General features: G+C 40.9%; 2 protein-coding genes across 3 annotated transcripts in view; one reads left to right on the plus strand and one right to left on the minus strand.

The window, feature by feature from the left end:
• Window position 1: 1 nt before the first annotated feature.
• On the plus strand, window positions 2-7,852 carry KDM8 (lysine demethylase 8; the record flags this gene model as incomplete). The annotated part of the gene is made up of 6 exons (XM_031061087.1): window positions 2-177; window positions 1,376-1,508; window positions 2,391-2,432; window positions 3,184-3,333; window positions 6,791-6,883; window positions 6,976-7,852. Coding segments are annotated over 6 exons (759 nt in total), but the record flags the coding sequence as incomplete, so codon positions are not given.
• A 922-nt stretch (window positions 7,853-8,774) lies between these two features.
• Window positions 8,775-14,811, minus strand: part of NSMCE1 (NSE1 homolog, SMC5-SMC6 complex component) — a 7,083-nt gene continuing 1,046 nt past the window's right edge. The window contains exons 2-7 of one of the 2 annotated variants that reach the window (XM_014309069.2): window positions 13,369-13,490; window positions 12,462-12,539; window positions 11,572-11,718; window positions 10,446-10,562; window positions 9,459-9,579; window positions 8,775-8,991 (exon numbers count right to left, since the gene is read on the minus strand). In XM_014309069.2, the coding sequence (XP_014164544.1) occupies window positions 8,963-8,991; window positions 9,459-9,579; window positions 10,446-10,562; window positions 11,572-11,718; window positions 12,462-12,539; window positions 13,369-13,490 (614 nt within the window). In that variant the 3' untranslated portion in view covers window positions 8,775-8,962. Of the gene's footprint in view, window positions 9,004-9,458; window positions 9,580-10,445; window positions 10,563-11,571; window positions 11,719-12,461; window positions 12,540-13,368; window positions 13,491-14,811 lie in introns of both variants that reach the window. The other variant, XM_014309068.2, reaches the window with a different exon arrangement.

Below are 14,811 nucleotides of genomic sequence, written 5' to 3' on the forward strand. Positions count from 1 at the left end.
TCCGTTCCAGAGCGTCCGGCCGGAGCCGCCGCCGCCCTCCGCCGTGCAGCCGGAGGAGGTGATTCCGCACCTTCGCTGTCCTTCGCTGGAGTACTTCAGAGACAACTACCTCGTTCCCCAGCGGCCCGTGGTCCTGGAGGGCGTCATGGATCACTGGCCGTGTATGAAGAAGTGGAGGTGAGAAGCAAGTTCCTTCCCTGTCCAAGTGAAGGCCCGATCGTTCCTTGTGTTGCCTGTCTTGATGCTCGATAGAGCCGCAGGCCTTCCCAGGCAATGGATACCGTGGGCAGTGCATTTTGCTAGCAGCACTGTCCTGCTGCTCTGTGGAAGTTGCTTCATAGATGAGAGAAGCTCTTCATAGCATTCAAGGCAGATGCTGGGCTGTTTCGGGGCCAAAGGTGACTCTTTGACCAGCCTCTGGCTCTTCATGGGTGAAGGCCACCCTCTGCCCAGCCTTCAGCCGTCCCAGGAGCCCAATGGCAACACCTGGGATCTCATGAGAAGTGCACATTGCGAAGTGCCAGTGAGCTGTTCACAGCTCAGTGGATCTGTGTCAAGCACATATATCAATGGTTTTTACCTCTTGGAGCTTGACGATAATTACTGCAATGGAAAGTGAATTTCAGAGCCAAGAGTAAGCATGGTTGACTTTTTCATTCTTAAGTCCAAGCACTGATGTTTGTTCAGTGTTGTGTTTGAGTGTTGAGTTTCAGACGCTACTGTGCAGGACTGAGTAACAGCATTGTGCTGCCTGGTTACTGCACGCAATGGTGCCCACATTTCCAATACTGACCATCAAGTATTTGTGAGGTGAAGGTCATGATTCCCCAGAAAAGGGACAAAATCGCTCACAAGATTAGCTTCTCAGTTTAATTAGTACTGTTGTCCATGGAGAGATGTATTTCACCCATCAAACTAATCCCTCTGGCTACAATTGGAATGGGTATTATTGGCACCTGTATAGACACTGACAGAGAGTTGATCTAATATTACTGAGTAAAAGATACAACATGTTATCAAATGTGGCAGCAGGCAGCAAAAAGATTGGCCATCCATGAAAGCCATCCCTTGCCAAGAGACAGTAACAGCTTAAATCTTCTTAGTTTGGAATGAAACAACTGAGGCAAACAGGCTTTTAAACCAAAACAAAAGAGACAGTTGTGGGGTCATGTACACACAAACCTGTCTGCTGATTTCCTTGTTGCTTGCATTCTTTTATTCTGCCTTTTTCTTCTGGTTGGTTTGGTTTGGTTTAGACAGGAGAAAAGCAGGGTAGTAGAATTTTATTACCCAACAAGATTGATTTGGATTGATTGCCTTACATTCAAAATCAGTAAGACCAGTATAGAAGGTAATGGAACTTTCTTTATTTCAGTGTGGACTATTTCTGTCAAGTCGCAGGCTGCCGCACAGTCCCTGTGGAGTTGGGTGCTCGGTATACAGATGAGGAATGGTCTCAGCAGCTCATGACTGTCAGTGACTTCATCAGCCAGTATGTCGTGGATGAGGTCTGTTACACTCATTTGTTTAATCTCCAAACACAGCAGCATGGTACTGGTACAGACAGCAGTTCTGTTTACAACAAACCTACTCAGAGGTGGTATCAAGGGAAGGGGGTGTGCTGTAAGCACAGCTCGGAATGAAAAAGTTTGACATATTTTTAAGACCTGAAGCTAGGAATAATTATTGCAACAATAGATTCGATTTTTACCTATAATCAAATGTACAGTAGCTGGAATTTGATTAATAGATACACACATACATACGCAGCAAAAACCTGACTGGTGGAATCTAAGAATAAGGGATCCTCAGCCAGCAGTGTTGTTCTTCTGTCTCATTGAACTCCTTAGTGAGATTTAGGATCAGATCCAAGTTTACAAGCCACGAGGCAGAAATATACCAAGTTGATTAGCATCTGGAATGCGCTTTTGCTTTCAGAGATGAGGATCCCAAGCCCCCATTTCTGTTTCCTGGCCCTCTGGCAGGAAGGACTATGTGCCATAGGAAATTGGTCTGTGGTGCACCCTGGAATAGAGTATGGAAGTAGTTCCAGGGCGTGAAGGAGAACTGGTCTGTGTGCCAGCAGGGTCTGGCTAGAAAGATGCAGTGCATTGTCAGCTGTCAAGACTCCATAGGAAATCCCAGCTTCCTTCAGTAACTCAAGCTGGATAATTTATTCATTGTGGAGACACACCTACACTCTCACTATTTCAATGGAGCTGTAAGTTGCTATTTCTGAAGACACCTTATACTGTTGAAATAGTTATATATAGTACTCTGAACAGGACACTGGAATTTACTATAAGTAAATTCTATTCACCTGTAAGTAAATTAACTCACAGTCTTACCTGTATGTTACTGTGTTTTTTCTTTCTCTGCTGTTATTTCAGAACAATGTAGGATACCTTGCCCAGCACCAGCTTTTTGATCAGGTAAAACTGAGTGAATGTTTTTTAATTCCTACAGTCATGTCTTCCTTTTGTTGCAGCACAAGTTGTATCTCAAGATGTTGACCATACTAGATTGAAGGGCATATGGAGAATTCACAGTAATTCTTAAGTTTCTGTTTCCATGATTTGAAGGATCAGAGGGAGAAGTTTGTTCCATTTGGCTACAAGACATTGAAACAAATGCTGTTTGGGATGAAGACATTCAATCCTAGTGCTGTTTCAGTACAATGTAGCATATACTTAGGGGGATATCACCTGGAAAGCCCCTTTCATAAGTCAGGGAAGAGATTTGGACAGGAAAGTTTTCAACATTAATATGTTTACCATAATCTGAAATGTCATTCCAGTTTACCAGAGCTTATGTTGGTGGGAGACATAAAAAATGGAAGCAAGCATAGTGTAGAAGAGATAGCTGCTCCTTTTCCATGAGGAGCAAATGTACTTATTCTTGTGGATGTCTCTAATTTCTGCAAAAGCCAAGGGTCTCTTGAAGAATGAGGATACCCCTTTTTTTCTCCTGCTTCTCTTTCCAACAGAGTCTGCTCACTAGAACAGAAAGTTTGAGAATATTTCCTGCAAATTCCTAGCAGGTCAGCTACTTTTCTCCTACCCTTGCTGGACCAGCCAGTCATTTGTTTTCTTTGCATCCAGCCTGACTCATCTGTTTGATGAATTACGTATTTTGGCAAGTCAGTACATACCATATTTAATGTTTCTTTCTTTGTGGAAATAGATCCCAGAACTGAAAGAAGATATCAGTATCCCTGACTACTGCTGCCTGGGGGAAGGGGAAGAAGATGACATCACCATTAATGCCTGGTTTGGTCCAGGAGGCACAATCTCACCTCTTCATCAGGATCCCCAGCAAAATTTTTTAGCCCAGGTATGTACTCTAGTTACTCTGCACATGCCATTAATGCAATGCTTAGAGAAAATGTTTGTGGTATGTGTGAGAGACAAGGGGAGCAGACAACTTGAACAATCGAAGGTTAGAGAACATGCAGATACTATTTTGCTACTTTATTGCTTTTGTCACTACTGCAACTTACTACTGAATGTAATCTTACAGACCACAAGTGTTGCTCATTGAGAGACCATTATTTACCCTTGTTTTACAGATGATAGATAGAAATCACAAGAAGCAGCTTTTCCAAGGTCACATGGAATTTGTAACAGAGTTGGGAAGAATCTGGATCCTGTCATGTTGTACTTAGGAGTTAATTTTTCTGGTGTTGTGGTTTGAGCCCAGCCAATCCCCAAGCCTCATGCAGCTGCTTTCTCATTCCCCAACTAGCAGGATGAGGGAGAGAATGGGGAGAGTAAAAGCTAGAAAACTTGTGGATTGGGGTTTAATAAGCAAAAACTGTGCATGTAGGCAAAGCAAAACAAAGAATTACTTGACTGCTTCTCATGGGCAGGCAGGTGTTCAGTCATTCCCAGGAGAGCAGAGCCCATCATGCTTAACAACTACAAACACTGTCACTCCAAACATCCCCCCTTTCTTTTTCTTCTTCTTCTCCCATATACTAAGCATGATGTCATGTAGTCTGGAATACCTTTGGTCAGTCAGTTTGGGTCACCTGTCCTGGCTGTGTCTCCTCCCAGTCTCCCAGGAACCTCCAACTTCCTTGCCAACATGGCAGTATGATAGACAGAAAAGGTTTCAGGTCTGTGTAAACCCCGCTCAGCAATCACAAAAATATTTCTATATTATCACCCCTGTGTTCAGTACAAATCCAAAACATAGTCCTATACCAGCCACTGGGAAGAAAAGTAGTTCTACCCCAGCCAAAGCCAGCACATCTGGAAAGCAAGGTTTTGAGGTGGACTTAGATGCATACTTTAGTCTGTTTCAGGTTACCCAGTAAAATATTAATGCATGCTGTGAGATAGGAATTAAAACTTGTACTTTGACATAATTTCCGTTGAGTTTCTCTTGGTAGGCTTTTTGATGATGACTTCTAGTGCAGAATAACCTGATAAAATATTGGGGCCTTTTGTGGTAAGCACTGAACAGGTCAAAGGGATGTTGTCTGGATCCAAGCAGTTGACTACTGTGAATCTTTGAACACTGAGAGGTGTTTTGTTTACTGAAGGAGATTGCTGTCCCATCAGACTTAAAAAAATCCAGGCTTACACTTGTCAACATCATATTTTCTGAAAAATCCCTTTGCCAGGATTTCTTCTTCTGGAAAACAAAGAAGCCGCAGAGAAAAATGAAAACAATAATTATCTGATTCACTTCTCCTGTGTTTTGCTGCTTTGGAATGTGGTTTGGAGATTGTTTATCCAACATGTGAATTGTTTTGACTTAATGACCAATCACAGTCCAGCTGTGTTGGGACTCGAGAGGGTCACAAGTTTTTAATTAGTACCTTATTAAGCCTTCTGTAAGTATCTTTTCTCTATTCTTTAATATAGTTTAGTATTCTTTAGTATAGCATTCTTTAATATAATATAGTAACATAATAAATTAGCCTTCTAAGAACATGGAGTCAGATTCTCAATTCCTCCTTCGTCCTGGGGACCCAGCAAATACTACATACACTTTCACACTTTTCTAGCAGGATTGTGACATTACTTTCTACTGATGGTTATTTATGGGTTGAGCCTTAGTTTCTCTGTCCCAGTTGCATCTTGCTAACATATGTTTTCACTTGAAACTGAAGCTTAATTCAGGCCTTCCTAGAATGGTTTTTTACAACTGCTGTGCAGCTTTTTATGGATTGTATTTCTTTTGCATGCTACCTGCTCAGCGCACTCATACAGCTGCATTCTGAAGGTGAAGTACTGTACTATTCATGTTATGTAAAGCTTGAGGGGAATTTTTCTTGGTGGAAGAAAAATTTATAGGGGCTGTTGGACTGGGAAAAGATACTTCCCTTACAAACCTCAGAACTTGTTTTCTTCTGCCTGAAAAAAATAGGAGATTATCTGCCAGTGCTGTGAAAGAGTCTTTATAATCTGGCAGCTTTCAATTAAAATTGCCCTGTGTTGTGATGCCATTTAAACTGTAGCTGTGGAGTACAGGAAGGCACAAGCACAAGTAACAAAATGAAATTATCCTGGCTGGTGCTGAGATCATAGTTTTTCCATTAATGAGAAAAGCAGTCTCTGGAGATGCAGGCTATTGCCCATTAACTGGTGCCTGCCATCTTATAATATACAAGGTCTTAATCCAGTGAGTCAAGTGAAAGAAGGAGGTGTTAACAGCTGATGTCAGTCCCAAAAAACTTTCAAGTATTCAGAGAACATGCTATTGGAGCAATAACTAGCATTTTTGTCACTTCCATATGTCACCAAAAATACCCTGTAATACTTAGTTCTTTAGTGAGCTAATTAATATCCTTGATCTCTTTGGGGTATGGAATACATCCTAAAAACACATGGACAGCTAGAGTTATATAGATCAAGTAGTTTAATCAGTGATAGTGAAGAGGAGGACAGGGCAGGAGTACTTGGTACTTGCCCCGTCTGTAGAATACCTTTATGTGATGTCCTTGAAAGCAACAAACTCTAAATAGCCAGTATGACAGCTTTGGTGTTGGTAAGATATCAGGAAATCCTGTTCTATTATGTGGGAACGGATGTTAAGATCGAGGAAAAGCAAGTTCGTTAGGAATGGTTGGGTAGCCACTCAAGGCTGCTGGGATTAGTCAGAGTACTCACAATAGGACAGCTCCCAAGTATGATCATGCCTAGTTCTTGTGGTGGTCTGGAATGGTGGCACCAGCAGTATGAATCTTCACCCTAAACCTTCTCTTCCACTGGTAACAGTGGAGGACTCAGCTTTGACGTGTTCATGCTGCCATATCTTGACACCAAAAACTTGCAGTTCATGTAGCATTCAGGGAAGCCAGGCCACTTGCCTTACAAATTCTCATCTCATTTCAGCACTCCAATGAAAGAACTGGTTTAATGATGAGACAGAAATGAGTTTGAGGGGTATATGGAAGGTTAGTAGGCACTGTGCAAGTACCTCTGCCTATTGATGTGAATTGCAATGAAGGTTCAGCCCCTTATTCTCAGTTCTTATTTCTAGCTGTGTAGAGCCCAAATAATGATATATAAATTGGGTTCCTTGGACTTTGAATTGAAAGCAATCTGGTTAATGCATTTCCTTTCCAATGGTATTTCAAATTCTTATCTGCTCCAAGTGAAGAGGTACTTGAATTCCAATAGCCTGATTTAACTTTTTATTATAGCAGTGTCTATTACTAACAATAATTATTTTCCTTGTAATCAGGTATATTTTACTGTTAAATGCCAGCTATGGCCCACAGCTTCCAGTAATGTGCCAGCTAATGACCAATGGAAAACATTTATTTTATTACATACAGGTATTTGGAAGAAAGTATATCCGTCTCTATTCACCACAAGATTCAGAAAACCTGTACCCCCATGAAAGCCAAATTCTTCACAACACTAGTCAGGTAAATAGTTGCTTGAAATTTTAATATCAGTAATGTTATCAAATCATATTTGAGTAAAGGCATTCTTCTGATGATTGTTTGGTTTTTTATAGGTTGATGTGGAAGATCCAGACTTGGTCAAGTTTCCAAATTTCACAAAGGCTGCATTTCAGTCCTGCATTCTGATGCCTGGACAGATTCTGTTTATTCCAGTTAAATATTGGCACTATGTGCGATCGCTTGAACTCAGCTTCTCTGTTAGTTTCTGGTGGTCATAGTTCTGACATGTAGCCAGCAGCACTGAAATTAAATTAAAAATCAGGCAAGTAGCATCTCTCTCTCAGGAGAGGTTAGAGGTGGAGCAAAACCAAAAACCAAAAAACTCTTGCTAAAGCATGGAAAAGTAGTCACAATGGGTAAGTGGAAAGATGATGCTGTAATTACTTCATTTTTGTAGATGTTTCTAATAACTCCTAAAGAGCATATTGTTAGGTCATTGTCCTGTTTATGCATCCATCAGAAACAGCCTCTGTACGGGCACTGCCAGGGCTCTGCCTGAGCCTCTGTCTGAATAACCAGGTCAGGGTTATCTTCTACTTGGATTTAGTAACACTAAACCCTGGAGTTAGCTAGAGAGATGTTGCTACCTGAAGGTTCAATCCATTAAAAAATTAAGCTAACACCAAGCAAGGTACTAGTCACTTGCATGGAAAAAGTTAGTAATGCCCTGGTTCTGGCCAGGATAGGGTTCATTTTTGCAGTAGCCAGGAGGGGCATGGCCCAGACCCAGAGGTTATTTTGTACCACCTCAGCCTGCCACTGCTGCAGGCCAGGGGCAGGAAGGGGCTCCTTGGTCTTTTAGTGATTGAATCTGTGTGAATCTCTTTGTGTGAATCTTTGTCTCTCTTGTACACTGTTATGGATAGTGTTGCTATTACTGCTCATTTTCTTATTCCATTGCTGTTTCCAGTAAATTGTTCTTATTGCAACTCATGATCTTGATCTTTTGGACCTCCCAGTTCTCCTCTCCATGAGGGGAGAGGTAGGGGGAGGAGGGAATGAGCAAGCATTTTGTGGTTTGGAGCGTTTTGGTGGGAACTCTAATTTGGGGAGTACCATTTCTAAACCACAACATCATGTTAAAGCCTAGAACATAACTGAAGTTAATCCATAGTTTAATTGCAGTTAGATAACCTGAGGTTTAATTATACTTTGATTAACCATCATATGAACTGCTGCCACAACCCTTCTGCGGTGTCACACATCTCTACCAAGGACAAGAATGCTGCCATTTTAGTCTGGTGTCTGGCAATAGCCAGTCCTTGGCTCCTTTCCAAGTCACTCTTAAAGGAAAAAGCATCCTTACTTAAAACCGGAGACAAGTGCCAAGACAAAAAACCTAAAGAATCTCAGAATGGTAATGTTTTCAGGAGTTCACAGACATAAGCTAACATTGCCCCACGTCCTGTCCTACTGCTTCCCAATCCTTCTGTGGCAATATTCCCTCCTTACAGAGCACAGCTGCTCATTGCATGGCCTTACGTCAAGACAAATTCTTCTGCATCTAAAGAAGGGACAAAACACAACCACAGTGCCAACTAGAAGTGCTCCAACTCTAGCCCTGGGTCAGAGACTGAGCCAGGTGCCTTGCACACACTGCACTGATTTTTCACCTGCTTGACATGCTACAGCAGGTGTCATTTCCATTGTGCAACTGAATTTGTACTGTTCCTGTACAACCAGGGAGCACTTGCTGAGAAAGGCTTCTTTCAAGAGTTCAGCTGCATATATCAAATTGCACGACTGACTAAAACATTTGCATCTTTCATCCCCAAACATGCACTGACGGTTGCAACCTAAGATTATGGAGAATTACAGACACAAAACAGCCTCCAAGAAAGCTGTACAAGCATTACTATGAACAGGAACATCAATTATATTTTTATTTTAAGATTCTTAGAACTTTAGAAAATGAGTACACTGAGCACTGTTACTAATGAATACAATACAGTCTGGCTGTTCTGCCAGAGTGGCGGCAAACAGATGTCACTGACATCAAGTTTTACTGGCATCATCTAAGGCCAAGAGTGGAGCTCTGTGTTAAGTCTGGGAGCCCATCCGATTCACACCTGTAAAGAAAACTAAAGGAAGGTTAATAAACTTCACACAAAAAAAAAAGATAATATTGTAAAATCACCTTTTCTAAAATGCTTTGTATATTCCTCTGTTGCTGTTCACAATGTCAAATTTCCCTGGACAAATGGAGTAATTCCAAAGAGATTCTTAGAAGCTCAGTATTTCCAGAAGTTTTAGTGTCATGGGTTGTGTGTGCCTCTATTCCTTCCCCACTCCCCCCTACCTCCTAAAGATAGATATAAAAAAATATGCACAGGGTCTGCTAATGCCCCTGTGGCACTCTTTGGGCACTGTGGGGGCTCAATGCTGCCTGTGTGTGGTTTAGTGTCTGAAATGTACCACTGAAGTCAGAAATACCTGATACTCAGAGTTATAAATAATACAGGCAGTACCACTGAACATCACAGCCCATTTCCTAGTATTATTACATTCAACTTTTTAAAAATACATTGCTTAGTACCTGGAGTGTCACAAGACCAGAATTCATTACACTTTGGACAGCGGGGTTCAGTCTGGCCTCTGAAGTACTTTCTGGCACAAGGTAAGTGCATTCCAATTCCACAGGATTCACATACTTGGCTCTGAAATCAGGAGTGTTGATTCATAAAATCATTCTAAACTGTCCTTCAATTTAAGAGAAAGTTGTTACAAAGAGCAGCAGATATACAACGCTTTGTTCCAAAGAATGGCTCCCACAATACAGGTGGTGGACACACCCAACAGTCAAAGCTGGTAACTGGTAAAAGGAGATCTTTTTCTGTAAAAGAGGAAATACTTTTTCCCTATATGGACAAAATTTAGCTTAAAGGTGACAATTTCAGTGCAATAAAGGAGACTAATTGGGATGGAAAAAGTAACATGGAAGCATGTTAGTTGGGCAGATCAGAAGATGCAGGCTCACAGAGCAAGAAAATGTAGCAGTTTTGGAATATGAATCCAGGCTGTAAGTACTTAAGCAAGATGGAATGGGTAACATCCCAGCTATCAAAACACAGTGCTTTAGCATGCTCTACATAGCACACGTGTTCCTTCTGAGGTCCAAACACAAAGAATTGCTGAATTAAAATCCCAGAACCAAGAATGAATGTGTCACGATGACATCTATTGGCAAGGCCCAAAGAGGACGCTGCTAACACCTCACTGCTAAACCTCTTTCAGCATCAGGAGCTCATGTCTAACATGCTGGTTTAGAAAGCTAGACAGCAAAACCATGTTCCTCATTGTGGGAGCACACTTTTCCAATTTTATACTTAGAGACAATGCTCCAAGACAATTTTATTTCTAAAGACAGAAGATAAAATGTCTAAAATGGAAAAAAATTTTTTTTTTACAAAATGCATGAGCACCATGACCAGATTACAAGACCAAGATTATACCCAAAGGGAAGCATCACAAACCTCAGCTATGACCATGCAAGTCCATTGGCTGAGGTGATAAAACATGTTACCTGGATGGCGAGGCTGTGACAGAGGTTACATTTCTTTGCCAGATCCTGGTAGTAGCTGAGAATGTACTGTTCCATCTCAATTATGCAACGAGTATGCAGAGTATATTCTCCATTTTTCTAGGGAAACAAGTGTTGAGATTAGGAATTTCTTTTCATTCCTTTTACCTTTTTTGACTTTGCTAACCATCTGTTAATAAGCCACTTCTTTCTACCATCATGAAACCAACATGCTGTACAACGCAGTGCCAGAAACACTTTTGAAATAGCAGAACTCCTTTGTTTAGAGGAGCAGAATAAAAATCCCACACCTTTAACAGAGATCTAGTCCTTGGAAAGCATAGATGAGTGAGCATGCGCTCCTTAACAGAGGTATGCTGTTTTGGGATCCTCCCAAAAAGAACGTTAGAGGAAATTCTTCCAGCTTTCAACAAAATCTAGGCATTTCCAGCTTGATATATCTTTGGAAATATCTGCCAAATCAACTTAACACATAAGTAACTGTGTGGCAGCAGGTTGAGGATCTATGATGCAATGACTCCAGCAGAAAAGGGATTAAGGTCTCACTTAGCAAGCAATTGCAGTATCCACATGGTCAGTCCACCATGGTTCACATGGTGAGTTAATTTCCACTGCTTCCTCATAAAATAAAACAGATGTAACCACATACACAGTGGCCCATGCATTTCTGGTACAGGAGTTTTCAACATGTCTGGCCTTACTCCTTTTCAGGAAATTCTAAATGCAACTAACAGCACTGATCACTCCAAAGAGCTTTCCCCAGCTCTTGTTCCAGGTTGAAGGATGCTGTGCTGTTGTGTACAAAGCTGTGTACAAAGGATGCTGTGCTGTTGTGTCTGTGCATCACTGGGCAGGACTGGACACACAAACCCACCTGGCACCAGTACAAGAAACTGAAACCACATGGTCCTGTACAGACCTACCCAAGGACTTTTTCCATTTAAGTCTACTTCCTTTTCTGCAAAAATCACTGGAGCAGCAATAAGCATGGGTGCCATAAGACCATTTTTGCCATCATTCATTCAAGAAGAGCTGCAGTCTCAACTACCACATCCATAAGAACATTGTAGCTGGACCCATTGAACTAAGAACACCTGAATGCAGTTACCTCAGAGAGCCACTTATCCTCCACAAAAACTTTCAGCACTTGTTCTGCTTCCTTTTTCTTCATTTTTTTTGTCTTAAGTTGGTCAGCCAAATTTAAAATATCTGTAGATGAGGCAAAGCCGTTTTCTGATAAAATTATTAGGTCCATCTACAGGAAGAAACATTACCAAGTATTAGAAACACTGCAGTTAGGCAGACACACCTTACAGTAATGTGTTGATGTGCATTTTTTTTGCATCCATGTATGTGAGAAATACTACAGTATATAGCTTGAACCAGAATTGTAAAACAAAGGCCAAAAGCTGAAACAATCATTGTCCCCTTAGCAGTTTTGATCTTTGCCAAGAAAACGTTTCCACAAATAGAAGTATATGTGCTGCCTAAATGAAGATGCATTCAGGGACCCCTGGCCACACTCAGTGGTGACAGATCCATTTCTTTTTATCTGCTCTTTGTCAAAGATCTTTTGAGGAGAAACCTCAATAACCATAGACAAATGTTTAAATGCAAATCAGCAAATTAATTTTGTATGTTACCAGCATTAAAAACTACTTTATATTACTAAACTACTGAAGCCAGTGAAAAACTCAGCAGTCCTGACTGAAAATCCTGAAGAAAGTTGCTTGTGTAACTAAAAGTAGGCATGTCTTGTCCCTAACCCAGGGAGCCATTCCCTGGTGCTGATTTTGTCTTACCCACAACTGACTTACAACAACAAATCATTACTTGCACATACCTTCATCCCTGCCCACTCCACCCATTTGATCTCAGATAAACTTAGGTAAAATGGCAACTACTTCTTCAACCACATCTCCATTTCCATTTTCATTCATTTTAAGATGAGAACGTCACAAATACTATGATTTACTAAGCGATAACTGACATACTTACTGTTTTTCTGAACAATTCCAATTCCATTTCTGTATAGTCAGATGCCATTTTAGTTACTTCAGTTTCCGCCAAATTCACCTACAAAAAAATAAACTGACAAAGTACCAATGTAGTTTCATACCGGAAACTGTAAAAAAACCCTTGAGGTTAAGAATACATCATCTTACAATTACCATAAATGTTAGTTCTTTGAGGAGCACTTGATAGTATTCAAGTTCTTTCTTTGCAACCCCTCATCTTCCAGCCACAAATTCTCCACAGCTTCCTTGGCCCAGGCAAAGCCATTCCACAATACAAGCTCCCAGAACTGACACAGAGTGCTGCAGCAGAGCTGACACATCACAGGTGCTAGACTGGTCTGGTGCTAGACCGCAGCAGGAACTATGTTATCAGTCCCCTGTTTTTACACTGTGAAAACCAGTTGCCCATGTTTTCTACTCTTATTGCATATGCTACTACTATTAATTAGTAGCTCAACTTAACTGGAAAAAGGAAAGGTTAAAGGCAACAGCTAATGTTAGGATACCTTCTGTATGGTCTTCTGAAATTACTAGATAACCTTCTCTGACATGCACATTGCAGATCATCTGGGGAAACAACTTTTAGGCTACTTCTCAGCAATCCTTTTGTGCTAGGTTGATTTTTGAGTGGGAGAAAAAGAAAATTGATGTTGGACTGCTCTCTTGTGTTTTCTAGTTTAGAAATCTGTCTCAGGAAAGAAAGTCTCCTGTGGAAAAGAAATCTCACTTCAGCACTTAAGCAATGTTTATGCTAAGTAACACCAACACTGCTGTCATCCTTGCTGCCACGTCCTATTCCCATACATCTAGGCTGTGACAGTTTATCTTCCCAGCAGCTCCTGCAGCCACTGCCAGCCCCATGCAAGCACAGCACAGCAGGTACCTACTACAGCATAATGTGCTCTCCCATCGTCTTCTGATATTCCCTTCCGGATCTGCATAAACAAAGGCTGCAGGTGGCTATTAATAGTGCTGATGAAATCGTCCAGTTTATCGTGTGCATAGTAAACTGAAAATGAATGAGAAAAGTCATACAGAGAAAAGTCAAACAACTACACATCAGGCAGATCTTTTTATGTGAAACATTTTTTCCCAGGTAAGAGTGCTAAAACTGAGGCAGAATTCAAACATGAATTCAAACTGTTCTATTTAGCAGACATATCATTTCCTTGTGCTGCTGTTTCATGGCCTTCAGAGATGCTCAGCTCCTTTAAAATCAGTTGACAGAGTCCAGACAGTCTGCCTTGTTGCACAGAACCCACAGCACTAATCCAGTAATTACAGTGACCTGAACTAAGCTGAATTGAAAAGATAATATGACTGGGGAAAAAATGTTATGCACAATAGAAAAATACAATTACTTGAATTCCTTTATACACAAGGGACTTCTTGTTTCTGTATGCTCTGTTTCATAAATTAATGGCACATAAGTGCTCAAGTTCCACATTAGAAAACATAAATTCTAGTGTTGTGGAAACACAAGAAATATCTTGAGTCACTTTCTACAAACCAAGCAAATAATAGCAGCAGTTTTATCATAGACATAATTAGGATGGACTTTGCAGTCATTCTGTGGAAGAGTATACAATGGTTCTTGCCTGCACAGCAGCAGCACAACCCTCACATCCATCCAAAACAAGACTTTCTCAATGGCAACACTCCTGCTTGTCTTCATCAGGGTATGGTTTAAAAAACAGAGCTAAGTACTGTTACAGTAGGCCCCCAGCCAGGTAATAAGTTACACAGACCCCATACATTTACATAATGTTGATGATTTCTTTATTAAGAAACCTATTGCTTATTTTATACCCTAGTTCTCTACAGGTAGACCTAATTGGTCCTCTAATTAAAACACCATCACCAATGGCTAATTAAGAAACCACCCTTTGGTAAACAAATCTCCATAACACATTCCACATGTTCACAATAACAGGTGCAGCAAGTGAAGATAAGAATTGTTTCTCATTCTTTTCTGTGCTGTTCTCACAGCCTTCCCCAAGTATTGTTCTGGGAAAGCTGTCTGTCCCTCTCTGTGACCAGAGAGCTGCTGCCACAAAGTAACAACTCATAATTTTAGATAAATTATTACTGTCTCAAAAATACAACCAGTTATCATGAAATTAATTAATGAGGAGTTCCTCACTCACATAAGAGCATTGGGCCAAGGTCCCGCTCCCAAACCGCACTATCCAGCCCAGTGCCAAACAGCACCCACAGGACACTCCTGCCCAGGAGTTCCTGATTCTGATATACAAGACTCCTTCCGTGAACAAAGTCAACAAACAACAAAAACGATAGTAAAGTAAGTACAAAATTAAGTATAGCTTTGC

The sequence above is a fragment of the Geospiza fortis genome, unplaced genomic scaffold (genome assembly GCF_000277835.1).
Source record: "Geospiza fortis unplaced genomic scaffold, GeoFor_1.0 scaffold213, whole genome shotgun sequence".
NCBI lineage: Eukaryota > Metazoa > Chordata > Aves > Passeriformes > Thraupidae > Geospiza > Geospiza fortis.